General features: G+C 46.6%; 13 protein-coding genes across 13 annotated transcripts; 6 read left to right on the forward strand and 7 right to left on the reverse strand.

Moving 5' to 3' along the window:
• Positions 1–355: 355 nt before the first annotated feature.
• Positions 356–830, reverse strand: N7495_001792 (putative ssDNA binding protein Ssb3; the record flags this gene model as incomplete). The annotated part of the gene is made up of 3 exons (XM_057204462.1): positions 356–423; positions 475–532; positions 588–830. The coding sequence occupies 3 exons, from the start codon at positions 828–830 to the stop codon at positions 356–358; spliced, it is 369 nt and encodes a 122-aa protein (XP_057068535.1).
• A 515-nt stretch (positions 831–1,345) lies between these two features.
• Positions 1,346–2,692, forward strand: N7495_001793 (microfibrillar-associated 1 family protein; the record flags this gene model as incomplete). The annotated part of the gene is made up of 1 exon (XM_057204463.1): positions 1,346–2,692. One exon carries the CDS (start codon positions 1,346–1,348, stop codon positions 2,690–2,692), a length of 1,347 nt encoding a protein of 448 aa, XP_057068536.1.
• Positions 2,693–2,926: 234 nt separating this feature from the next.
• N7495_001794 (trafficking protein particle complex subunit 5) lies at positions 2,927–3,782 on the reverse strand (the record flags this gene model as incomplete). Its single annotated transcript, XM_057204464.1, has 2 exons — positions 2,927–3,413; positions 3,514–3,782. The coding sequence occupies 2 exons, from the start codon at positions 3,780–3,782 to the stop codon at positions 2,927–2,929; spliced, it is 756 nt and encodes a 251-aa protein (XP_057068537.1).
• A 1,087-nt stretch (positions 3,783–4,869) lies between these two features.
• On the reverse strand, positions 4,870–6,600 carry N7495_001795 (putative NAD+ kinase; the record flags this gene model as incomplete). The annotated part of the gene is made up of 5 exons (XM_057204465.1): positions 4,870–5,026; positions 5,082–5,358; positions 5,414–6,416; positions 6,469–6,507; positions 6,562–6,600. The coding sequence occupies 5 exons, from the start codon at positions 6,598–6,600 to the stop codon at positions 4,870–4,872; spliced, it is 1,515 nt and encodes a 504-aa protein (XP_057068538.1).
• A 364-nt stretch (positions 6,601–6,964) lies between these two features.
• N7495_001796 (hydroxyacylglutathione hydrolase) lies at positions 6,965–8,188 on the reverse strand (the record flags this gene model as incomplete). The annotated part of the gene is made up of 9 exons (XM_057204466.1): positions 6,965–7,048; positions 7,099–7,125; positions 7,182–7,316; positions 7,367–7,458; positions 7,513–7,723; positions 7,774–7,807; positions 7,860–7,931; positions 8,000–8,087; positions 8,131–8,188. The coding sequence occupies 9 exons, from the start codon at positions 8,186–8,188 to the stop codon at positions 6,965–6,967; spliced, it is 801 nt and encodes a 266-aa protein (XP_057068539.1).
• Positions 8,189–8,691: 503 nt separating this feature from the next.
• N7495_001797 (rRNA-processing protein LAS1) lies at positions 8,692–10,074 on the reverse strand (the record flags this gene model as incomplete). Its single annotated transcript, XM_057204467.1, has 4 exons — positions 8,692–9,157; positions 9,212–9,643; positions 9,752–9,891; positions 9,955–10,074. 4 exons carry the CDS (start codon positions 10,072–10,074, stop codon positions 8,692–8,694), a joined length of 1,158 nt encoding a protein of 385 aa, XP_057068540.1.
• Positions 10,075–10,440: 366 nt separating this feature from the next.
• On the forward strand, positions 10,441–11,226 carry N7495_001798 (uncharacterized protein; the record flags this gene model as incomplete). Its single annotated transcript, XM_057204468.1, has 2 exons — positions 10,441–10,459; positions 10,634–11,226. The coding sequence occupies 2 exons, from the start codon at positions 10,441–10,443 to the stop codon at positions 11,224–11,226; spliced, it is 612 nt and encodes a 203-aa protein (XP_057068541.1).
• A 952-nt stretch (positions 11,227–12,178) lies between these two features.
• Positions 12,179–13,246, reverse strand: N7495_001799 (uncharacterized protein; the record flags this gene model as incomplete). Its single annotated transcript, XM_057204469.1, has 1 exon — positions 12,179–13,246. The coding sequence occupies one exon, from the start codon at positions 13,244–13,246 to the stop codon at positions 12,179–12,181; it is 1,068 nt and encodes a 355-aa protein (XP_057068542.1).
• A 4,617-nt stretch (positions 13,247–17,863) lies between these two features.
• N7495_001800 (putative mitochondrial inner membrane protease subunit 1) lies at positions 17,864–18,454 on the forward strand (the record flags this gene model as incomplete). The annotated part of the gene is made up of 2 exons (XM_057204470.1): positions 17,864–18,220; positions 18,284–18,454. 2 exons carry the CDS (start codon positions 17,864–17,866, stop codon positions 18,452–18,454), a joined length of 528 nt encoding a protein of 175 aa, XP_057068543.1.
• A 163-nt stretch (positions 18,455–18,617) lies between these two features.
• N7495_001801 (mitochondrial 54S ribosomal protein mL38) lies at positions 18,618–19,925 on the reverse strand (the record flags this gene model as incomplete). Its single annotated transcript, XM_057204471.1, has 2 exons — positions 18,618–19,342; positions 19,400–19,925. 2 exons carry the CDS (start codon positions 19,923–19,925, stop codon positions 18,618–18,620), a joined length of 1,251 nt encoding a protein of 416 aa, XP_057068544.1.
• A 203-nt stretch (positions 19,926–20,128) lies between these two features.
• Positions 20,129–21,064, forward strand: N7495_001802 (mitochondrial 54S ribosomal protein uL4m; the record flags this gene model as incomplete). The annotated part of the gene is made up of 2 exons (XM_057204472.1): positions 20,129–20,212; positions 20,279–21,064. 2 exons carry the CDS (start codon positions 20,129–20,131, stop codon positions 21,062–21,064), a joined length of 870 nt encoding a protein of 289 aa, XP_057068545.1.
• A 469-nt stretch (positions 21,065–21,533) lies between these two features.
• Positions 21,534–23,153, forward strand: N7495_001803 (mitochondrial 37S ribosomal protein mS47; the record flags this gene model as incomplete). The annotated part of the gene is made up of 3 exons (XM_057204473.1): positions 21,534–21,581; positions 21,633–21,794; positions 21,858–23,153. The coding sequence occupies 3 exons, from the start codon at positions 21,534–21,536 to the stop codon at positions 23,151–23,153; spliced, it is 1,506 nt and encodes a 501-aa protein (XP_057068546.1).
• Positions 23,154–23,618: 465 nt separating this feature from the next.
• On the forward strand, positions 23,619–25,327 carry N7495_001804 (putative iron-regulated transporter; the record flags this gene model as incomplete). The annotated part of the gene is made up of 5 exons (XM_057204474.1): positions 23,619–23,928; positions 23,980–24,143; positions 24,201–24,240; positions 24,337–25,016; positions 25,067–25,327. Coding segments are annotated over 5 exons (1,455 nt in total), but the record flags the coding sequence as incomplete, so codon positions are not given.
• Positions 25,328–25,347: the final 20 nt, after the last annotated feature.

The raw sequence follows: 25,347 nt of genomic DNA on the forward strand, positions 1-25,347 counted from the left end.
AGATGTCAAAGGTTTCTACGCGATTGATAAACGCTACATGTAGCTCTATTTAGACATGAATATATAGATAGGCAAATAGTCGCCCGAGTCTTATTTACTATATTGCCATGTATTGGACTTAATCATAACATCATGTAAAATTCAACAAGTATGGAACAAAAAGAATCAGATAAGACTCTCTAGCATCTCACCAAGCCAAATATGAGAATCTGTAAAAATTCGGTGTTAGACAGGCAAACTAAAGATGAGCCTGAAACGGAATCTTGAGCTTATTATACTAGAATTTCAAGTATTTCAGAGAGCTCTAGTCTACCGGGAACATCAGAGCATATGCATTTCTATCACAGCTACCACTTTATTCGTCATAGAAGATAGGCTTCACACGATGCGTAGCCTCAACCAGTTGCTCATAGATCTTGTAATCTACACAAATATTAGCAACTCAACACGAAAAAAAAAAAAGAAAGTACTCACCACAATCAGCAGGATTGCCCCAATCAGAAGTTCCCAAAACACGAATTCCAAGACCCTGCTGTCGGTAGTCAGTAACAATCCAGACTAGCTAGACAGATCCAAGTCTAACGTACCTGGCCACTCTCAAGATCAGCCACCTTCCCCACAACCTCGACCAATTTCCCCATCTGAAGATGCGAATCAGGCTTCAGGATTAGAGTCACATCGCCATTATTGCCACATGTGATAGTGGCTGTGTCACTGTGCAGCGCACTGACAGTGCCCAGGATGCGAATGGTATGTGTTGAGCTCTTGCCGCTGGATGGATGGAAGGCGTGCAGGTGGGCGGGGAGGATGCGGGGCGTTTGGAGGGACATTTTGTTTTGTGTAGGTTTGAGGGGTATTCTCGATGATGGACGTTGAATCTTGTATTAATTGGCACAGGTCTTTTTTTTTGGATGGTTGGTTTGGTTTTGGTCAAAGTGCTGATGCAACGGACTTTGAAAACGCGCTTTCGAGAAGACGCGTGGGCACGTGATATTGAAATTTACTAATTGGTTAATCGGGGAGGACGATAGAATCTCATTATACGTAGCTCTGTTGACCTATATAGCCAAGAATATATATTCAAGACCCTGCTCTGTTTAAACTTTATGACTATAGAGTGAATAACAAAATGAAATCGATATATTTCACAACTAGTAATTCGATCAAATCACGTGATATTAATTCTTAATCTTGAAGCTCTTCTGCGCTGCGACGTCAACGCTACAGCAAATTCAAGTTTACACCACTATTTTTAATGAAACAGTAGATTTCCAACGACAATCCTTTTTCACCTCAGCCATCAGTCTCTTTCATCCACCTTCTTCACATCGATCAATCCACAGCAATGCCTCTTCCGCAGTCCTCTCGGCGGATGACCGCAAATCCACTCAAGCCGGTCAATCGACACAGAGTAGGAAAGCCCTTGGTAGAATCTCCCGAATCAGATGAAGAGGAAGACGATATCGAAGAACAAGAAGAACAAAAACGGCTAGAGGCCGAGGCCCAAGCCCAGCGCCGACGACAGCAGCAACAACAACAAGCGAGACAACGTTCCGCGGCGGCACCGAAACCCGAAAAACAGCAGGATGATGATGAGGATGGTTTCGTGACTGAAGAAGAGGACGAAGATGAAGACGGCTCTGTTGTCGCGCCGGGTCAGGCAGGACTTGAACCAAATACTCTGTCGGAAGCTGTACCACAATCAGAGTCGGAAGAAGAATCAGAGGAGGAAAGCTCGGAAGAAGAGAGCAGCTCGGAAGATGAAGCGCCCCGGGTCCTACTACGGCCTACATTCATTAAGAAGGACAAGCGCGATGCAATCAAAAGCCAATCTCAAACGGGCGTGGCCGACTCGGCCGCAGAAAACGACGCCCGATACGAACAACGACAAGAACAGGTCGATCAGCTGATCCGAGACGAGCTAGAGAAAAACGCGATTGCCCATTCAGCAGCTAAAAAAGCATGGGACGACGATGAAGAGATCGGCGAGAATGAAGAAGCCATTGACGACACGGACGGCAAAGACCCCGAAGCGGAATACGCAGCATGGAAGCTCCGAGAACTGAAGCGAGTGCAGCGGTCACGGGCTGTGTTCGAAGAAGCCGAAAAAGAGAGAGCGGAGAAGGAGCGGCGCCAAAATCTCACAGCGGCAGAACGAGAGCGCGAAGACAGCGATTTCGTCGCCAAGCAGAGGGAAGAGCGCGATGCATCACGCGGTCAGACGGGATATATGCAAAAATATTTCCACAAGGGTGCTTTCTTCCGCGACACTCAGGAGAGCGAGGGGCTGGATCAGCGGACTCTCATGGGCCGTGCATTTGTGGACGATGTCGCGCGCGAGAATTTGCCTCAGTATATGCAGATTCGCGACATGACCAAGCTGGGAAAGAAGGGTCGTACGCGTTATCGTGATCTGAGGAGTGAGGATACAGGGACTTTCGGAAGCGGACTTGTTGACAATCGTCGGCGACGCGACGGCGATGCCCCTGTCGGTATTTCTGATGATCGGTTTAAGCCTGATTATCATGGCGATGGCCGCGGTCAGGGATCTGGGCCCACTGGCGCGAATGCCAGTGTTGTTCGACGGCGACGATCGAAATCGAGGTCTAGATCTAGATCTCCGCGACGAAAGCGCAGTCCGTCACCATATGAAGATCGGGACAAACGGCGACGAGTGGAGGAGCGTTCATGATACTACGAAACAAGGCTTTTCCTTTGGTATCGCCAATGCATGTTTTATGGTGCGGCATTTAAAATCATTCCCTCTCCTGGAGGGGCTCTAATTTGAATGATATCCCGTTAGTAACATCCGAGATTTTTGTACATAGGTTCTCTCATCCATTCCCAAGACGAAATCCCAGTTCGCAAAATGAAGAGCAGGATTAAACCTGTGAAGCTCATACCCGAGCAGTCCCAAAAATAGCATCTATTTAATACCAGACCGTTCAAGCACCTTCTCTCTCTCCATAACACTATCTCCAAAGCGAACCAGGAACACAGTCCGACTAGGCCACATATCGGTAGGTTGATTATGAGCCGAAACCTTAGCTTCAAAGCCACAGCCGTCACAAACACCCTCAATGACACCAGCGACATAAGCAGCGCAATTGAGCATGTTCATCTCCCGCGGAACACTAATATATGTATTGACGAGGGGTTCATTGTCGGTAATCATGTATTCGTTAGGTGTGTCGGGAGAGACAGAGTGTTCGAGGGCGTCGGCCGCGCGCTGGAAAAGGAGGCGCCAGAGCGGACCATGAATCAAATGGAGGAGAGTTAGGATGCGTAAGGGGCGGTTTGGAGGGGATGAAGTAGTTGATGAGCTTGAGAGGGCGGAGGATGAGGTTGAGGTAGCTCTGTAGAAGAGCATGTCTAGAAGACGAAGACCTAGGGGATATCCTTGTTCGTTTAATCTGTACAATACTTAGTTCAGTCCCGCAAAGCCGACATTTGAGAAGATTTCTCAATCTTCCGATTTTGAGGCCCCAAATTTAGTCAGAGGCAGGGACCTACCGCTTCTCTAGGTCTTGTATGCCTGTTACTCTTCGCTGGGCATATGTGACCATCTCGGCGAATAGATAGGCGAAGCTCGCGCGGCTAAGTTCGCCCGTCCGGCTTCGGTTGAGGTGTCGGTCATAGATAGTCTTTCTGTTTGAGGGTACTCGGAGACCAGTTGTTGTTGGCTGTGGAGTTGGAGGCAGTTGTGGTGACGGTTTCTCGTTGGATGTGGGCGTGTTGTTGCCGAGCGACAGCATGGCGGATTGCCTGGACGGCGCAGCCATAAAGACGTGTGTTGAGGCAGATATGAGGTGAGTGGAGAAAAGCGGATTTGGGATGAGCGAGAAAGGTAGGGACGAGGAATTGTTGTGGTTGTTTCTGTTGGTGGTTGTGGTTAGTGAGTGCCAAGGGTCGGAGATGCGATACAATCTACGGTGGAGTACAAGTACCCGAGGACGCAAGTCGGGAATTTCGCACATGCAAAACAGAGTACGTATAAAGAAGAGTCGCCCACAGAATCCTTGGAGATTCTTCAAATGCTACGTTGATTTTACTTGAGTCTGGGTATTATCAGAAGTTTTAATTCATTCTTGGCACTAGGACTAAGTACTATAATCCACATATCCCGGCGACAGCCCACAGCCAAGGGAACAACCCTTGCAACTAGGCGACGCAAGGAGATGCGGAGCAATAGCAGATATTTTCAATAATTGATAATAATTGTTCTATGGGAGAACAATCGAATGAGACGCGCTCTATTCGTATTGAGTACTGTTCTGAAAACCACGTTAGTAGAGGCTCAATAACACCAAGTCAATCAACCCCAAAAGGGCTAGCCAGTGTTTTCAATCAGACATCCAAGGAAGTAATGCGCCCATTGCTCTCCGGTGAGTTCGAATTCGGTGGAGGCTAGCGTGGAAACTGCGAATGTAGGTGCGTTTTCATCATATGAAAGGCTGGCTGCCCGTGATGAGGTCGAGGAAGAGATAGAACATACCAAGTCAATATATAAGATAGATAAATAGAAGAATGAGAGAAAAAGAGTGAAATCAGAGTGGAGAGTTAAAGTCTTTATGTTCGGTGAAGATCGAAGAAGGAGGTTGTGGAAGGAAGAAGAAAATTTTTAACCGCAGTGGGTTTTTATAGGCGGGACTGATAAGCTAAGCTGCCCCGGAAACAAAAAATTGGTTCGACTAGTTTCTATATATCCACTCGATGCAAATTTTCAATTATTTACGTACTGGATAGTAGATGAGAAATCGTTACATTCGCCAAGGGTAGGAATTCTGTTGATTAGATATTGTATGAAATTTCCTAAAGCAGCTGTAACAACCAAAATTACCAGGCCATATCCCATCTTTAGAAGCGGAGCTACTTGAAACTTTTCTGCTTCGTTCGAGAATTCCAATTTAAAGTCTTGGAAATGTTGTGCACCCAGTCTTCGCCGCGTCGTCCCTGGGCTAGAACATTGGCATACGGATATCTTGAAGCAGAGACTGTTACGTAGTCCCCAGGCAACAATTCAACTCTGCACGGAAGATCAGTACTATTTCTCTTGTTTCGAATTTCATGAAAGAACTCACCTTTCACGACCATCAAAGCTAGCCCAAGAGCTGGTTCGGGCGTCGTAGGGTACGCCCATACGTAGGACAATGGTGTCGGGGAGGATAATTGGGCGGAATGATAGAGTGTGAGCGCATATGGCAGTGACAAGTATGACAGGATTATCAGGGTGAGAGAGGGAGCCACCAGCCGCTAGGTTGTACGCCGTGGACCCTGTTGGTGTTGCAATACAGATACCGTCTGCAAGAAGGGTAGTGAAATGCTCGTCGTCGCCAAATAGTTCGATTTGCGACATGGCTGAGATAGAAATTAGAGGCATTGAAATGCATGCAATCTGCATCCTTATACATACTTGGATTTGGTCCACGGTCAAGAACGACATCGTTGAGAATCTCATACACTCCATCTGGAGTATGCGTTAATGTATCCTCACCCTCTTCCCCGATCAGCTCCTCCACCAAGTCGCGCCCGGTGAGAGTCCGTGAATGGGGATCTTTCGAGCGAGCTTTACTTCGCATGATGGTGCATTCAAACCGTAGTCGAAGGCTCACGACCACTCCATCACGGAAAGCTGTCTCCAAGATCTTCTTGTAATCGGCGAAGTCGAAATTTGTCAGAAATCCCAACGAGCCAAGCGAAAATGAGAGAACCGGCGGAACGATTCGCTGAAAGAGCCAGCTGGTGTAGAGAACCGTGCCATCTCCACCGAGAGTAATGACAAAGTCGAATAGATGGGGCTGTTCCTGTGCAAGCTTCGCATCCCAGAATTTCAATCGGTTCTTTGCCGTTGGCTCCTCCTGCAATAACTGCAACTTTCCAAAGTCTGGATGTGTCTCCATGCGCTTCTCCACGTAAACGTTATACGGCGCATCACGATCTTTAGAAAGTAGCCACCGGGTAATTTTCCTCGTCAAACTGACCATGGATTCATCATATGCCTTACTCACAACAAAGACATTCTTGACTGTGAGCTTGAGTCTGATGCTACCCAGTTTCTTGGACAGCTTTCGCACATTCCACGCCATATCGGACAGCTGTCGTTTTGTCAAATGTCTAGATTGTATGATAGTCGACACAGGTTTCAGCGTCTTATTTTCACCGTCAACTACAGCAGCCACATTATCCTGTCGGAGAGACCTTACGTCAAAAGTGGGCTCCTCCTCCTTCACCGTGGGTGTCACACTCTGCGTCTCGCCTAGTCTAGGGGGGAGGCCTGCCCATTCTCCTGCAATTAAGGAATGAACATAGCAAGCTGTAGTTTTGTCATGGGCATCTTGGAGAATTTTGAACCGCGGTTTGTCCATCGTCACAAGGGACGATTTGCGGCGGTGGTTGGAGTCGGGACCGAACACAACCTAGGATATCATTAGTTAGAAGGATATAAACTTGGTATTCTTCTTTTCTTACCTCAAGTTGGTTCTGGGACTCATTGTCGCTGGGGTGGTTCTACCGCAATCGATTAATGAGTGATTAGACCCCGCACACTGCGGGGACACATACCTCGTCCACGGCCGAGTGGATCACAAGGTCATGGTCCATTGCAGCTCACTGAGCTCAGAATTATAGATTTGGGAATTTCTTGTGAGTCAATCAAGCTTGCATGGTGGTTTGCGGAGAGCTGGAGGAATAGCTAGCAATGCAACTGAGTTGATAAGAAAGTGGATATGACGTCGTTCCACATTACAAAGTTCAGCCATTTTATCACGAAAAAAAATTTAATATTTTTTGTCTCGATTTATTATACGAGCTAAGATATTCGTATTATTTCTTTAGGGAGACTAAGCTTTGGTCTCAGAGAACTACGTAACCTTTCAAGCATAGTTTTTAAGTACAGTTACAGCCCATAATGATCCCCGAATAGAACAATTCTAGAATACTAATTCAGTAGACCTTTCTTTCTATTCTAAGAATTGTTCTTCATCTCTCTCAGAGCAGCCATCACATCTACTGGGTTAGTCTTGCCAGTAGCTTTCTGAATCTCGGGGTCCTAGTACAATATAAGTGTTTGCTCAAAGAAATGAGTAACCTCGAACTTACATTGACGCGCATGAAAACGTTATGGAGCTTGAGATTAAGATCAGTACGTAGTTATTTAAGACTAATGGGTTCTGGTTACATACCTTCTCATCACCAATAGTGAACTTGCCCTGTGTCTCCTTGTTTGATTCCGCAAAGGCCTCTAGCTTCTTGATCGGCTCTGACTGTGAGACAGCAAGACAGAACTTGACGTTCCCCTTGGTATACTCATGACCAGGCTAGAAGAAGTTAGTATACATCACACCCAGCTCAAGGGGGAAAAACTGACATAAACCTTGGTATCATCTGGCAAAGAGGCAAGCGTCTCGTTTAAAGCCTTGTGCATCTCTGCAGCATTCCCCTCAAAGAACCGGCCACATCCTGTATAAAACTTAGCTTCTTAGGTTTTGAAGCAAGCCTTGAATTGAAACATACCGCCAATGAACAATGTATCGCCGGTAAAAACTACACGTTCGTCCCCGTCTTGCATGAAGTAGCAGATGCTGTCCTGAGTGTGGCAGGGTGTATGTAAAGCCTTGACGGTAATACGTTCTCCAATCTTAAACTCCTCACCATGGGCTGGTGTCTTGGTAACAAATGGGCTATCCTTACCTCCAATAAGAGGGAGCTTGCCAAATTGCTTTAACTGAAAGGGTGTCAACTCAAGAGTAGGATTCATACATCGTATAGACCTACCATTTCTTCGTTTCCTCCAGCATGGTCCCAATGACTGAGACGGATTAGTCAAATGTTCATTGAAGGTTGACATGAGTATAACATACTGGTGTGTATTAACTATAGCGGTCAATTCAATCTTTCCAGCACTGATTTGAGCCTTCAACTCCGGAGCAACCCTAGGGAAACACATTTAGTAAGAGCAATTCATGTTGAAATCAGATGGGACAGCCCTGGAGGAACGAACTCTGGTGGGTTGGCAGGATCAATTATCACGGAGTTCTTGGTCAGCTCATCTGTGACCAGATAGGCATAGTTGTTTCCCTTCCCCGTCCCTGTGAAGTAAACATGTCAGTTTGCGCTGATCATCATACCTACGATCATATAGATAATAGAAGTAGTCGTCCCTACACATAGGAATTGATTGGATATGCATGGCTCTGGTGTGCTTTAGATAGGATGGAGATGCAAATGATCTGATTGCTTTTGCAAGATTCATAACTAAAAAAGGTGCGGGGAAGAAGATGTCCTAACTTATCAGTTGTTAATCAATTTGGATTACATATCACGATTTCGTATAATAGATCTCCCGCTCCGATCCCTTCCATATTAGTAGCCTTTCCACCTTGCTGCCATTTTCACCAGTAATGACTCTAATGAGAGTACTTTGTACAAGCCGAAATGTAACTCCGAAGTCAAAAAATCTGAAGCATATCAAGGCGAAGATGTATCATTGAGCCCGAGGTCAGTTGGCCAGAGGTATCTGGGTGTTCAGCCTATCATATCCTCTTAATTTTTACACGCTTTTACGCTCGCGGTAATTCAGATCTTCACAGTACATCTAGATAATTTGAGGCTCACCGGCTCCACGGGTCCTGTATTTCATAAATAATTTCTTTTGGTGCTGCCAGCAGCACATGTGAATAGATTACAATCTAACTAGTTGGACGCGATGCCCAACGGCCGACTATCCCACTTCTCAATATACCCCCATCCATGTTCCCTCAACTTCACCATTTCATCCGACACAACCGAGCCATTCTGCACAGACTTTTCCTGAGAAGTCGCAGCTGCGGCATATTGAGATTCGATAGTCTTCTTCTCACTCTCCCTCAAACGGTCCCCAAGCTTTTTACTCCAGTGGTTAGGATGTTCATTGCAGGCAGTGAGAATATAGCCGCGAGGGATGATATGCCGCTGAGATTCCCACGATGGTGCAGATAGTAGATGGCTGAGCCATTCATAACGAGCCTCTGACTGTGCATTGACGGGTGAATCGTCAGCAAAGACAAGACCGTGTATAAGCTCTTCTGTCAGATACGTCAAAAACGTAGGATGGCTTTGAGTGACCTTTTGCAAGATAGAGTCCCAGTTGCGGAATGAATCTTGCAAGGAGTCTCCGAATCTATATGAGCGTGTCAGCGGCAGGAAGAATCAGTAGAAAATGATGCAGACTTACTCCCGATTAGAATCAAAGAAATACCCCTCTACCAAAGTCGAAGCTAAAATGCGCACACTGTCTCCCTCCAACGAATCACAGATAGCAATAAGCTGCGAAGAGACCGAGTCATGGTCACGTTTCCGCTTCTTGGACGGCTCTGAAGCAGTAGAGCATTGGCGCAAAACACGATCCAGTGCTGTTTTGACAGAGAAGCCTTCGCCATTTTCAACTGGGAGAGCAGTGGAGTCAATTTCGGCCCAGTAGTTATGCCATAGCCACTCAAGAGATCGCTGGGACGCTTTGCGTAATACTATGAGCGACGGTGGCTCGCGGTGAGTTGCTTCATGGCGCAGCTCTACAAATGAGGCTGGAAGACCTTGGTCCATGGCGCGCTGGAACATGGTCCTGCGCTGGCCGTGAATCTTCGTGTCCACAAGGCCCGTTACGAAGCTGGTAGTCTGTTAGTTCCAGTCTCATGTAACAAATTACGTAGATCAGGGAGTATCTTCTGATGCGAGAGAAAAATTCCAAGGGATCAAAGAAGAATCAAAAACATACCGACAAAAAGCAGCTGAGTAAGTAGCCCGAATGGAGAAAATTGAGTTCCTCTGTACATCATCATGAAGAATAGCATCCGTCAACAACGCAGTCGCCTCGACATGATGAGGGATATTACCACGCAGCTTCCAAGCTTCAACCTAGGTGATAAATGAGCACTGACAGTTCAAATTGAGACGATATAAAATTGGAGAAAAGCATACCAAGGCACAAGCATGAGACCGCAGATCCGGACCTTCATACGATGGTGAAGGGTAAAATTCCGCCCGAACCTCGAGCAGTTGGGACTTGTTTTTCCATGGGGTGAAGACGACCTTAGCCATTTTTAATGTTGATTGAATATCAAGACCTGAAGTCAATTCTATGTTTGCAGAGAATATTTTCGGATGAAGGTTGATCCATTTGGAGTATTTCTCCGATAATTCAATTTCGAGCCAATAAGAGTGGGATACAGAGCTCTCCACTTATATCAATGCTCGACAACAAAATCATAACGCTTCTTGAGAAGAAGTTCTTCTTAGGTAATTATCACTATCAGCTGAATTGTGAATAAAAATAACAAGTCTGATAATTTTGGAAAAAAATAAAAATTTGCCGCGTCTAGGTTCTGTCCGTCTGCGGTCACACGGTCAAAATATACATATCCCGAGCCATGGATAGACCTAGAGATGAAATAGGTCCATGTCAAGATGCAGGACTCAGAGCCTCGTCACTTTCCAAGAATTTTGGTCAATCTTTCAATATCAATTTCCGAGTCCATAGAGTAGGACCCCAGGTTATATCTACGAAGGTATTTCATGGAAAGCCATGAAGTTAACCGATAATTTGAGAAGCTCGAAGACAGTGACATAACACAAGAGCATCTAACCAAACGAGGGCGAGTGAGCCCGAAAGTACTCAAGAGGCAACGTGGCTCAAGAGGAAATGTATACCCGAAAAATGCGCACGATCATTACATCCGCGTGAAGGTTGGAGGCGAGCTAGCCAGAAACATCTTCGCAGCAAGCTGGGGCTACGGAGGTCGAGATTTGTGGTGGATTACACAGCTATGCGTCTGCTCTAGATTCCGTCGCGATAGTCTCGTAAGTAAGCTTCTTATGATTCTGCGCCAAGGGGAGCCAGAGCCAGGCTTCGTCGGCTTCGGTATACATAGTTCACATTCTCCTGCTATTCTCACTGTCCTCCGGGATTTTGGCCGCGGCGTTGAAGAAGTCTTTCCGAGGATGACGAAAGAGCATGCGCAAGCAGTCGTGGCTTCTTCACCCGTTGGTTACATTCGTAAAGCATGCTTGCCCGGCTCGATCTTCAACTTCAAAAATCAAGGTGACGGAACTGTACCCTGCGCCGACGCGCAATTCTGGTGGAGCATGCGGAATCTCTGGCTGCGTTGGAAATTGTTCCCGCGAATGGTATTATGTGGCCATTTTATGTGGCCATTTGGGGAGCTTCCAGATGGCCGTGAGTTTCTATGGTGAAGGGCACTAATCGCGAGTCGGAGGCGTGGCTGAGTTCTAGAACACGTCGACTGTCATGGCCCGCTTCTGTCAATAGTCCCAAGGAATTCAGGATAAATAATCAAAAATAGGCCAGATAGATACCTATAATTAACCGGATTGTGAGCGTCATCCGCCAATAAATAACATCCAAACGCCACCAGATTCAGGGCTTTCAATGAGTCAGTCATTTCACATTCCAGACTAGGGCTCTGGTATGACGAGCATGGAAAGACCACTTGTCCAGACCTAAGTAATTCCATACTACGACTTGTCCCTTGTGATGAGCGATGTGACATACACTAACACTGCGACATGCATATATATGGGAACAGCAGACCAGGGTAGGGCGATGGTTGCAGTAGCGAACCTTCCAATGATGAAAGGAGCATGGATCGAAACTCGGAGCTACCTGGACAAAATTTGAACGGTTGAGATGCGGTCAACCTTCCTATCGCTTCCTCCGAGTCATGAGTGAGTGACTAAGTACCGGACTTAATTCCAGGTTCAATCCATTAAACAATTTTGAGTCTAGAACATGTTGTACCTTTAAGTACATAGGTACAAAGCATTAGATAGCACGGGAAGTAGGTACGCGGTACACATCAGTTATAAATGGAAAGGGCTAGTCCGAATCAAGTAGTAACCCTGGAACTAAGTACATAATGGTCTTAAAGTCTTGATAAGATAATATTGTTATTGCTATCTACCTATGAACAAAGACATGTCCCATCTAAATAAGTTTCCCAGGGTATCCAAATCCATCAAGTAACCGAACCCAATATCCAACCTAGCCATGATCCATGTTGATGCAACTCCAAGAAAAAAAAAAAAAAAGGGCCAAAGCCAAAAAGTCAACCTTGGAAACTCCGCCAAAATGCCGCTGGAAAAGATGAATATATATATAAAAAAGCAGGATTTCGAAGCGATTGGTTCAAATCCACCCGCATCCATAACTCATGCACGATTGGTTCAGATTAGGCTGCGCCACCTGCCGGGAATAATCGTGATCAAAGAAGAAAGATTTTTGGAGGAAGTTCAAAGCCTGTTTTGTGGCTTGTTTAGGCATCGACATATTCTGAGGGATCTGTGGTATAGAGACTGGGATAAACTCGTTGAAGCTCGAGTTCAAGGTCAAGCTCTGAGCCTGGGGTTGAACTTCATCCTCTTCGTCATCATTGTCGTCCGTGTCGTCCGGTTTGAAGGTTTCCTCCAATTTGAGACCCTTGCCTAATAGACCCTTCTGTGACTGAATGGTTCCACCAGGCTGACTATACAACCCCATGCCGACAAGCTCCTCGTCCGACTTGGCCTTCTTCAACGGCGCTGGCTCGTCGAACTGTTGGATAGGAAGGAAGTCCGGTGTCGATGGTCCACTTAATTCGCCAGGCGATGGCACATTAGCATAACTAGGGCAAGCGGTGGCGGCAGGAGGAATATTGTTTATCGAGAACATATCAATCGACCAGCCCTCGGGATCCATAGTCGACATATAATCAGGGATAGCCTGTGAGATGGTCATGGTGGCATCCTGGTCGTAAACAGGAAAGTAATTCGTTGGCGAGAAGGGAGGGCCGGCAGAGACGGGGTAGGACATCATGTTGTCGTTGTAGACGGAGAAATTGGAATTGAGATCATTAGGGATCTGATTCATGTTCATATTCAAGTGGGCGTAGTTATCCGAGATAGTTGGGTTGGAAAGACCTCTAGTCCTTGCTGGAGTAGGATGCCAACTAATCGGGCGAGAGTTCCGAGGTGCAGAGGCGAGAAGAGCGGTTTCTAGTGAGTGTTGATACTGGCTAGCATTCATAGCGCTTTGTCTCCGTCTGCTTGTCGTTGATGGACTGTTGCTTGCACTTCGAGGTTTTGTGACTCTTGTGCGTCGCTGAGGAAAAGACTGCCATTCCTGTCCAGACATGGTGGACTGTTCATTATAGTATACGTTCTCTGGAAGCCATTGTGAGCCTGAAGAGGCCTGTTGTTGCCAGCAGTAGTCGGCCATAAAGTGATTTGAATTTGTAGTAGAAAGGTGGAAATGTAGTGAAGAGTATAAACCGATGTTCCCTCCAGTAATATAGGAGGAACAGTCGGTTCTTAATCAAGGGCGAAGATGTAGGTTATCTAGGTATGCTATAACAAAGTAGGAGGGAAAGGCAATATAAAGGGAAGGGACGATCTAGTATCCACGATCCCGATGACACGACGTTGATACTAAAGGAGACTAGACCAGGCTGCATAGAACGGGTCATTTCCATGCAAGTTCCACCGTTTTAGTGACCAGGGGAATATTGGGAATGGAGATAATAATTTAATTATTTAAAATTTCCACTTTATTTCGTTCTAAGTGGATATTTAGTACAGGAATGCTGTCCCGACCCGATCGGCAATCAAGACTTCCCTTCGTTTCATCGACCGAGTCTGTGTCTATTACGCAAGGGTTTCAACTTCATAGTAGTAATACCCAGTAATTTCTCTCATTTCTCCGCATCATATATTACATGCAATGCAGGAGGTATTCTATTCCGATCCTTCCTTGTTTCAACCAATGAGGTATAGACCCCGCCCCTCTCTATACCTCCAGGGCTTAGTAGGAACTATGCTCCTGTTACGCACATTCAAAGATCAACAGTCATTCTCCAGTTTACCAAGGTATCACCTGAGTCTAAGTCTTAAGTTCAAGTCTGAGCCTGACTATTGTGGGGGTGTTGTGGGCTTCCTATAAACTGCCATGCATTGCTCCGTTCTCCATTCTCCATCCACTTCATAACGTTGTACAGTGGGTTTTATTGAGAATATCATGTTCAATCAAGGGCGGAAGAGTCGGTACAGAGAGACAGAATTATTATTTCTTGGACCAAGACAATGTGTAAATGTGCAAATGTGTAAATGTGATGAATCTTGAGGCAAATTGAATCGTGCTCATTTCTGAGCTCGGAGCTAGTTTCTAGGTGAAAATTTGATAAATAGAATTAAATTAAATCTTACTAGGATTAGGAAGACCATTCACAACGTGGGATCTGATCGTACTTAGCGCCTCCTTTTCCAAGGTTCGGAAAGAACTAACTAGTCTACTAGTACGAGTCTATACCCTAATCATTACTCCTGATTGGACTTTACTTCTCAATCTAAATTCCCATGTTTCAAGTTTGCAGTCTTAACTTGTCCTATTCCGTTGTTACCTACTTCTTACTTTGCAGGAACCCACCGGCTTATACTTAGTAGGGCAAGGGGTGGGTATAATCCCGAAATTTAGCCAATCAGTATGCCACCTACTCCTTTTTCTAGCCTGAGCTGACACCTGGGCACCATCCCATGGTCGATCTTTGGAGGTGTACGTACATTCTACAGCGTACAGGCCTTACTACAGGACGACTGTGCACTCAGAGCCTGGTGCAGTTGCAGTGTTGTACTAACAAACTAGTGATACGTAGACTAGGGCTCCAGAGTTGTGTAAGTGATCAATAGTGATAACCTAGTACCTATGTAATGGTAGGAATCATACTCCGCACACCCATACAATATTGAATAGTAATTTACTTTACTTCCTTCTCACTCTCTCTCTCCGACTCGTTCATCTTCATCCTCCACTGTGGATCCAAACCCAGCCTTCCTTCGTCTTCCAGACGGAAATTGAAAAAAAAAAGAGGACCGGGTTGAATCCTGGGACCTGTTTACTGGGTCCTTGGCATTTAGTCTGCAGCGGAAGGGCTAAGTCCATTTGGCTTACTTTAGCGGCATGTCATCTTCTTGCGGTGTAGGATGCCGGACCGGCCCATACGTGGAGGCGGAAAAATGAAGACTCAAGGGACAGCCTCGGTAGGATTGTCCTTGTCCCCCCCTTTTTTTTTTTTTTTTCCTAACTTGACAGCTGGCCTTGAACTAGGTTGTAGCCTGGAACTATACTAAAAATATTAGATAAGTACATAGATACATAGTCATCCATAGTATTGACTCAAAATAGAGCAGTAAACAAGACTCAACGTCATCGTACCTTGAACAATGCACCCCATGATTGAGTTCGGTTTGACCCGTGCGTCGCAGGGCTATGCCATCTTCAACAGCTTGTACGAGGGTCTTGAGGCGCGACGCCACAGAAGGCCTGGGTGTATGTGGGTCAGATCTGACCAGCGACTCAAACAAAGGGAAGCCTAATAGAATAAGTCACACGGATATACTCCGTACTTTGAAGAGTGGAAGTAAAAGTATGAGAAAATGGAAGCGGTCAGGGAAACTTTGACCTTTGATTGAGAACACCGTATTACTATGGAGTGCTTACCATACTTGAGATCCAATTTATGTGCTACATTTCTTGGACCCAGGTTTCTGTTTCTTCTATGGTACTTCAGTTAGATCCACCTATCAGTCCAGCCTATGCACCACAGAGTACGGAGTAAACTAGTTAGTTAACCAATCCGCGGCTTATCATTCCCTTCAGTCAAGGGCTATTCGTAGACTATGTGCCATGGCCCATGCATAGGGGGCCAGTTGGAATGTTTACACCACGAAGAGGACGATCACAGGATGGGCAAGGGTTATGCAGAGGCGCCACGCAATGTGATCACACCGAGGGCGAATAAGTAAAAGCCTGTATCTATTTCTAGTATCCTAGACCTAGATTTTTAGACTCCAAACTAATAACAGAACACCTGAACTAGTTTTTGGTTTTAGTTTAGCGCTTCATTAGTACGGTGGTCTGTGTAGTATCGGTCAGAGTAAAAAGAGTGTGAAAGGTGGCTTATGGCTTATGGCTAATCCATAGTTAGGTCACTCCAAGTAGGTAACCATCCATGAGTGACACCGTCTTAGTTTCTTTTTCTTCCTTTTCATCTTGGATCCATGTCCCACTGAAGTACGTCAACCCGCTCAACCCGCTCAGCCGGCACATCCCAACATCCACATACACACATAGTACGATCCCTCCGTGTGATGTGCTGTGCATTGTTGTTCAGTATGTACTATGCACGGCTGATATGGAACTAAGAGAAGAAATGGGACCTCGTGTCAGCGAGTTTCCATGTTCCAAGATTCCAACAACCATGGAACAGTGTTGGGCCGAGGTGGAATATATGGAGTATACTACACTTTAACCCCTTCTTACTTCTTATTCCAAATTGAAAACAAAGTGTAAACTGGAACTTAATTTTTCATATTTTTTCATTTACCTTTCCCTTTTTAGTTTTACTATATCTTCTTAAGTGGAGAGCATCTTTGCTCCGTTTCTATGATTGTATACTTAGTACTTCATACCTCAGCGAGATCGGCGGTCGGGTGCATTGCTTGCTTTTGAGCTACTTTATCTTTAGTTCAATTCCAATCCTTGGTTCTTCTTGATCCTCCTTGGCCCTTGATTTTTCATTTGATTTTAGAAAGTCCGCGGCTAAGGATCTCGAACTACGCTATGGATTTTTAGTGTCGGAGAGTTTTTCTAGTTTTTCTTGTCTACGACGCAGGTAACTCATAAGACGGAACATAGAGCGGAGTAACGGAGTACGACGGATGGACTAGGTCCCAACGGACACAGACCATGTAAATCTGAAGATCAGATGAAACATTCAAAACAAACTACATTGTGCATATTTACTACATTGCATTCATTCCCATCTGGTCTAATTTATTGATTTAGTTTGTACTGAGTACTCTGTACCTCGGGATTTTCAATATACCCCCGCTGCAATGTACATGCATCCAGCCTTGACTTTCCATCTGACCTGTATGCACAATGAAACCACCTGGCAGTAGCGCTCAGCTTTTTTTTCTTTCTAGCAGGTGCCCGGGTGCAAGGAGGTTTCCAAGTTGCGTAATCTTGATCTGATCGTCTAAGAGTCCAGACTTGATGCACATGGTACTGAAATGTTCGACGTTGACCTGCATCGGGCAACAAGAGAGGGGCGTTTACATACATATCCGAAGTTAGCGCTGACAAGGAATTCAAAATAAATATATTCATATATTCAATTCTACTATATAGGATTGCAGGAATGTCTCCCCACTACGCCAGTCTCAAAGACCCAGTCCCATAATGAAATGGGGTCATTATTGAGACGGACAGGGGGACGACCAATAACAAGTTATTGGCCGGTTGCGTTAATCTTGCTTATAATCCACACTTGCTTCGTCCAGTTGAATGTATCGGCGACGGCAAGCTCTAGCGTTTGGAAAAGCGATGGGTACTCCGTAGAGATAGGGTTAGTTCCAACAGCGACGGGCTGAGACAACTTTGTATAGATAAATGATTGCTGCAAAGACGAGGCTGGTGGTACGTAGTTAGTCTGGTCACTATTGTAACCCTGTGTCGAGGTAATTCCTCCACTATTCAAGACATTACGGACGTCTACTATATAGGCGCTCACAGCATAAATGATACGCCGATATGGTAGACGAGGCGAATGCAATGAAGACACAGCTATCAATCATGTCCAATTATGTCCAAGCATGTCCAGAAGAAGGACTGTTGGTGGTAAACCGACTCGTGACTTGGGTAAATGAAAAGGGAAGGAGAAAAAGAGAAAATTGAGTTTTAAAGCTGCGGTGCGGTCACATGACCTATCAAACCTTACAAAGCTATGATATTGAACATCGAAACATTGAAACGAATACGAGAACAAAAACACAACTCTTAATGGAAAACGTATTACGCAAAGTCCTCGGCAGCAACCTGCGCTCTGTCGGTTTGATCGCCTTGAATAGCACTGGCATATTCTGCGCCGTCTCCCTAGCATGGCAGAACATCGCGACCGTCCAGCTATGCGAGGGTCCCTCGATGTACCCGACGTTCCGAACCGCAGGCGATTATTTGCTCATTGATCGAAGAGCCAGGTATGGCAAGGACATTGCTGTCGGTGATATTGTGCGATATGCTCATCCTAGCTTCATTGGTGTCCATGCTGCCAAGAGGATTATTGGGATGCCTGGGGACTTTGTTTGTCGTGATGCGCAGTACAGCGATGGGGTTGGTAAAACTCCGGATATGATTCAGGTGAGATTATAATACCTGCTGTCATCCTGTATTTTAAAGTCATTAACTCTTTCTTTCTTGTAGGTTCCTGAGGGTCACGTATTTCTTGTCGGTGATAACCTTCCCTGGTCAAGAGATTCGAGAAGTACTGGGCCGGTTCCAATGGGGCTTATAAATGGGAAGATTGTCGCAAGGGTATTCCCGTTTCTGAGAGCGAATTGGATCAAGAATACCCTGGAGCCGGTTGAAGCCTGATAATCTTGGAATACGAAAAGCATTTGTAATTGGAGTTTGGGTTTGGATTGAATTTGAAAAAAGGAACCTCTGCTGTGCATATTCATACATGTTCAATTGTACAATACAAAATATAAAAGACTCAACAACGATCTTGGGACTGGACCTGAACTAGCGAACGGATTTAACGGAAGCTGGAGGGGTTTCTCCTCTTGTAAGGAAGAGGCTCGACCTTCTTCCGACGCAGCTCCAATTCGGCTCCCTCGAAGCCAATCTCCTTCATAACCTCCAGGGTGGTCTCGTCCCACTGGGTACGGAACAGGTGTGCACCGATGGCCTTGAGGTGATAACGGGCCTGGAGAGAGCGGAGCAGGGTCGTTTCCCGCTCAGTCTCCTTGGCCTTGACAGCAGCAAAGTCAAGCGACTGAGAGTCCTTCTGTTCCATGATGAAGACAGCCAGACGGTGGTACGGGCTACCCTTCTGAGCGACGGGTGGCAGCCAGGAGAGAACAACCTGGGAGTCTGCCGAAAGCTGAGAGAGATCGACCTTGGTATTAATGGCCGAAAGGGGAACATTGACGGCGAGGAAATGCGCCTTATAGTCGAAGCTGTCTGTCTCAACATTAGGAACATCTGGATCGACGACTGCAATTGTCACCAATTTCTCCCCAGCTTCAAACAGCTGCACATCCAGCTTGGGCGCGGTGGCACTGTCCTTCGACAGCACAAAGTCTCCGGGCTGGATCTGTCGCTTTCCGAAATACAGCTTGGTATCAACAGTAGGATCGCAATGAGGCAGGACATCGGGAACGAGGTTCATCTGTGTGATACGCTGCACCAGAATCTTACGGCGCATTTCCCGCCATTTACGGTCAGCCAGGTAGCGGTAAATGGGCTTGCTCATGTCGCCTACATCACCAGAATATTAGTCTATGTCCATATATATTGATGTTGAAAAAAACATACCCAGGCCATCTTCAAACTTCCTCTTCACTAATGGATCGTTAATATCGGCCAAAATCTTGAGTCGCTCCAAATGCAACTGCATTGCGGTCACTCGGGACTTCTGTGATTGCTTCCCGGCAGCGTCTTTGGGGGTTTGGGCGACTACATTCGCAATCTTTTGACGCATGGAATCAATCTCCTTCAGCTTCTCTGTACGATCAGCAAGGAGCACTTGTCGTGCTTCCTGGAAACATTGGTAGGGTAACTGCTCGAATGGGAGGTTGGGAGAATCCTGTAGGGCAGCACGGCGACGACGGGATCCAATTGGGGTGGTTCCCTGGCGCATCAAGCGTCTCTCCAATCGGGGACTCGACACAAGGGCTGGATCTGGAGACTTGTGGAATGGTAGGCTCTCTTCTTGAGCTTCTCCGACAGTGGCCGTGGACTGGAAGCCACGTGCCTGCTTTTGGATGACCGGAAGGCTTTTAGTGTAGGATTTGCGCAGGCATTGAAGCAGCGGCTTGGAAGCTCGCTCGCAGTGGGCCATGATGAAAAGGCTTCTCGATGGATTGAGTTGGGGGTGGGAAAGCCGAGTAATGGGCGGTCGATTGTTGTCTTCGGGCTATCAACTTTTTCTGCTGAGCCAAGACTTCTGCTGGTGCCCACCGCCCTCCCCAGCAACTTTTGCTCTTCCCATTCCGACGCCGCATACCATCAAAACCACGTATATTTCTCCAGTCCTTATTAAAAATGTCTGGTAGTGAGGCCCTTCGGGCATTGAGATTGCTGTCACGCAGCTCAAGTGGTCTACTGTCCGGATCGGAGAACATGACGGTATGGACATTGCCTGCGTCGTTACAGGCACGGACAATTTAATCGCTGACAATTAAATGGCTATAGAGACGATGCATCGCTCGATCAATGGCTACAGAGGCTCAAATAAATGCCTCCACAACTTCCGACCTTACTAAAGCTGCGTCTCCCGCACCGTGGGATCAGCCCGTCTCCGTCATGACCTACAGATTCCCGTCAATGGAACCCGCTCGATTGGTGGAATACTCGCAAAAGGAACTCCTGATGCCTCTCCGGAGAGATCTATTGCACCGCGCAGTCATTTACGAGGGTGATAACACTCGACAAGGTACCGCCAGCACGAAGTGGAGGGACGACGTACACGGTAGCCACCGGAAGATCCTCCCCCAGAAGGGATCTGGACGAGCTCGCGCTGGCGACAAACAATCGCCAATTCGCAATGGTGGTGGTGTTGCCCATGGACCTCATCCTCGTGACTTCTCCACCGACCTGCCAGCCAAGGTCTACGACCAGGCCTGGCGTACTGCGCTCAGCTACCGGTTCTCGCGCGGAGAGCTGATTGTCATTGATAACAAGATCTCTTGCCCGTACAATACCACACCATTTTACCTGCAAAACTTTATGGCTGGGAACGGATGGGCCACGAAGAATGGTCGGTCCACTTTCATTACCGAAGAGGTGGATGAAACGCTGTTTGAACAGATGTCCAATCTGGACCAGTTCGCGACTATCATGGACCGGGAGGATGTGGATGTGAAGAATTTGTTGTCGACAGCGCGATTGATCATTGAGAAGAGAGCGCTGGACCGAATGCTGAAGTATCATTCTCGGGATTTGACCCAGAAGCCAGCCAAAGCGGTATACATCAATTGATGTGAACGGAGAATCCGAACATGTATTGCATTTTGATACCTTCCTTTCCGTATCTGTACAAATAGAATATGAATCTTACCAGGAACTGCTCACTTCGAACTTGATCAGATGTTGGAACAATAATCGAATATATCCAGATAAAGCTTTCCTAGTAAAGCATTCATCTATCTTCTTGCGTCTTACTGCCCTCCATTGGTCCTATAATAGCCCTTAATTTATGCAATTTTAATGTGGACTGCATACACAAATGTGGTGTTAGTGCTGGTGTTGGGCGGATAAGTGCTGGCCCTCGGACCGGAGAAAATCCAGACCAAAAAAACTCCCGAGGTCGACAGTGCGGAGAACATCTGAATTGCCTTTATAACCTCCTCCCACGTATCCCTCATTGTGTCTTGTACTCATGTTACTTCGACACTCCCTTCCCCGTCTTTCCTCGCCGCCGAGCTGGATCTCGCGGTTTCCTTCGGCAATGCCTCTACGTGCTAAGGTAACTAACCCTGCCTTCCGGACAGCTGCGGTATGAACGAACAAACCTGGCTTTTATGAGAAAGGCACTAATCTGAGCCAGATGTCGACATCTCCAACCCTTCCCAAAGAGCTCCCCGGCGACGAGCCTGACGATGTTCTCTTTACCTCCATCTACGGTCTACGCAGCGTCGAGCTCAACCGACCTAAGAAACTCAACTCTCTCAATGGCTCCATGGCGCGAAAGATCTTGCCCCGTCTGAAGGTTAGTAGCCAGCTGGCATATGTCAGACAAAGACTGGATATACTAAATACTTGATTGATGTAGGAATGGGAAAAGTCCCACTTGGCAAACATGGTCCTTATTTCTGGAGCAGGATCCAAGGCGCTTTGCGCCGGAGGCGATGTTGCGGCACTCGCACTCCAGAACGAGAAAGGTGAAGCTGGACAGAAAGCATCGTCAGAATTCTTCGGACTTGAATACACCCTCGACCACACGATTGCGACTTACACAAAGCCGGTTATCTCATTCATGGATGGGATTACCATGGGCGGCGGCGTCGGCCTGAGCATGCACGCTCCATTCCGAATTGCGACCGAACGAACTGTTTTCGCCATGCCCGAGACTACTATCGGCTTCTTCCCTGACGTGGGTGCCTCATTCTTCCTGCCACGCTTGGACGGCGAGCTCGGCACTTACTTGGCTCTGACCTCTGAGCGCCTCAACGGCATAGAGGCTTTATACACCGGTATTGCCACCCACTACCTACACTCGAGCGTTCTCAGCAGCGCGACCCAGCGTCTGTCTGAGCTAGTCTTCCCCGACCACATGGAGCTCCCCGAGCGCCTGAACATCGTGAACAAGACCCTCGCTGAATTCTCGGTTGGCCTACCTCAAGAAGAGAGTGTACGCGTTCTTGGTGATTCACGACGTGCTATCGACCGCAACTTCAAGTTCAACACTGTGGAAGAGATTCTCCAGTCGCTGGAGAACGAGAGCACTAACGTCCAATGGGCACAAAAGATGCTGGAAACCCTCAAAGCTCGCTCCCCAACTTCGTTGAAGGTGACTTTGCGCCAATTGCGTCTTGGCAGTAAGTGGAACATCTCCGAGACGTTCCAGCGGGAGCACGAGATCGCCGCAAACTTCATGCGCCACCCCGATTTTGTCGAGGGTGTCAAGGCCCGTCTGGTGTCCAAGCCTGCACGCCAGGCATCTTGGCAACCGGCTTCTCTGAGCGAGGTTTCCCACGAGACCGTCGACACCTTCTTCAAGATCCCTGAGGGACAGAATCGCTTGGAACTTTTCAGCGACGTCAAATATTTCAAGTACCCCCACCAGCGATTCGCTCTCCCTACAGAAGGCGAAATTGAGCAGTACGTGCGTGAAAATAGGAAGGAATCGAAACAAGCCATCACACAGACCTTCGTCGAGCGATGGGGTCACAAGGAGGGTGTTGCCGTGAAAGTCCAGGACGTACTGGCGAGAAGGGTACAAAAAGACGCTAAGGGTCTTCTTGAATGGATTTCAGAAAAGAAGGCCAAGGCTGTCAATGTTGAGGCCGATGTCGAGACTAAGACCAAGGCTGAGAGCGAGGACAAGAGCAAAAGCGAGAGCTCGTAATATATTTGCTTCTTGCGATGACAAGTTTTCCCCTGTCATCTGTATGTATTAGAATTCACCCCGTTTTGGATATCGTATACATTTGCATATCAAAATCATGTAGTTTTATTTTCAGTGTACTTTAAAGATGTTATCAGATCATCTCACAATCAACTTTTACTCTTCAACTTTTCAACTTTTCAACCTCGAAAATATTATTTTTCCAATGACTACTAATATAACTACCACCATTACTAGCACTATCTGCTTATTTAGGGACGTCGGGATCCATTCTAGCCGAATTTTCCAAATTAGTGCAGTTGGTAGTATGATACCATAGTGGAGAGAGACCTCCTTACCCGTGTTTTGATTCCGATTTTCACCACTAGTTACATAGGTTTCTTAATACACAATAATAGCATTGTTAACAAGGGTTCAACTTTCTCTGGTTGAAGCTGTCTATCAGTGTCTGACATGGCGATCAGTTCTTCGACTCAATGCGAGTCCGCTCGATTATTACCTGCCGATAATTCTGAATCTTCATCGGAATGTCAATCAGAGGTCGATCCCCAATCGGTGCTCAAGCGATTGTACATCTCACATACGATTTCTACATGGAATTCGCGCATGTTTGAGTTCGGCGCTGTCTTATTCCTGGCCTCCATTTTTCCCGGCACTCTGCTGTATGCTTCGATCTACGCGCTCGTCCGGTCTTTCTCAACGGTTGCCCTGTCGTCGTGGTTAGGAGATCGAGTTGATCAGTCAGATCGACTTGTAGCTCTACGGCATTCAATTGGTGATATCGCGCGCTACCAATGAAATGGCTAGTCAGCTAACAGTTTCGCAGTCTGGCAACGGATTCCGGTTGCGGCATCTTGCTTATGTTTCGCATATCTATTTTCAACAAGTGGTAGTGGCGTTGCTACTGTTTTATTCATTGTTGCTGGCTTTCTTGCTTGCTTGGAGAAGTTGGCAGCTACCGTGAATACAGTAGCTGTTGAACGAGATTGGGTATGCTCTGGTCAAACACATATTACGATCCATCTTGTTGACTTGAGTTTTATTTAGGCAATCGTCATTTCGGACAGCATCCATGTCCCCCGACAAGGTGAGTTCTGAAACTTACTATATGATCACGGAGCACTATATAGGCTCACTGATCTACCCCTGACCTTAGGTACCTAGGTATTCTAACAAACAATAGAATTAAATGCGTCGATGAGACGGATTGACTTATTTTGCAAGTTGATTGCGCCGGTTTTCATCTCTCTAGTGGATAGCTTCTCGACAACAGTCGCAATATGGACAGTGTTTGTCCTGAATATTGCATCTGTTCTGGTGGAGTATGTCACTATTGCTCACGTATACCGATCTGTACCTGCTCTGAAAAGACCAATGGCCATCTTTCAACGTGAGAATAGCGAAGTGACACAGTCATCTACACAAAAAACCTCATCAGGTATGAACTACCTGCGCGATGTAATTTCTCCTTGGAAGAGCTATGTCGCAAGCTCGGTGTTCCTGGCATCATTGTCACTGAGCCTACTCTACCTGACTGTCCTTTCCTTTGCGGGTACAATGGTCACATACTTGCTGGATAGTGGCTTTACTTCGTTTGAGGTAAGCTGCATGCGCATCGGCTCTATAATAGGAGAGTTGTCAGGCACCTGGGCAGCACCCGTCATCATGAACCGGATTGGACCCATTCGATCCGGACTGTGGTTTTTGAATTGGCAACTTTGCTGCTTGGCCGGTGCTACCACTACATTTGTGCTATGTTCCTTGAACTCTCGACTAGCTGCAGCTGCTTTGACAATAGGCGTTGCTCTGAGTAGGGTTGGCCTCTGGGGCTTTGATCTGTCTGCTCAGTTTCTTATACAGGAGGTGAGTTTCATTCACTTAATTCTCATTCAAGTGATGCTTATAGGGTATAGAACATTGAAGAACATGCTCGAGCAAGGTTCTCCACCACGGAAATTGCGTTGCAGAGCGTCTTCGAAATGCTTTCATTTGCGTCGACTATCATATGGCCCTTGCCGGAACAGTTTCAGTATCCGGTGATGATCAGTGCTGGGGCTGTAACTGTGGCGGCGGCTTGTTTTGCTGCATATGTACGGCGAGAACGGGGGCATCTGCTGCATCTATCGAAATGCATGGAAGGTAGCAAGGTATATCGGGAAGAGATACCAGCATGAGATCTATACAAATAATACCT

The sequence above is a fragment of the Penicillium taxi genome, assembly GCF_028828555.1.
Source record: "Penicillium taxi strain IBT 34144 chromosome Unknown utg000001l_segment0_segment0, whole genome shotgun sequence".
NCBI classification, from domain to species: domain Eukaryota; kingdom Fungi; phylum Ascomycota; class Eurotiomycetes; order Eurotiales; family Aspergillaceae; genus Penicillium; species Penicillium taxi.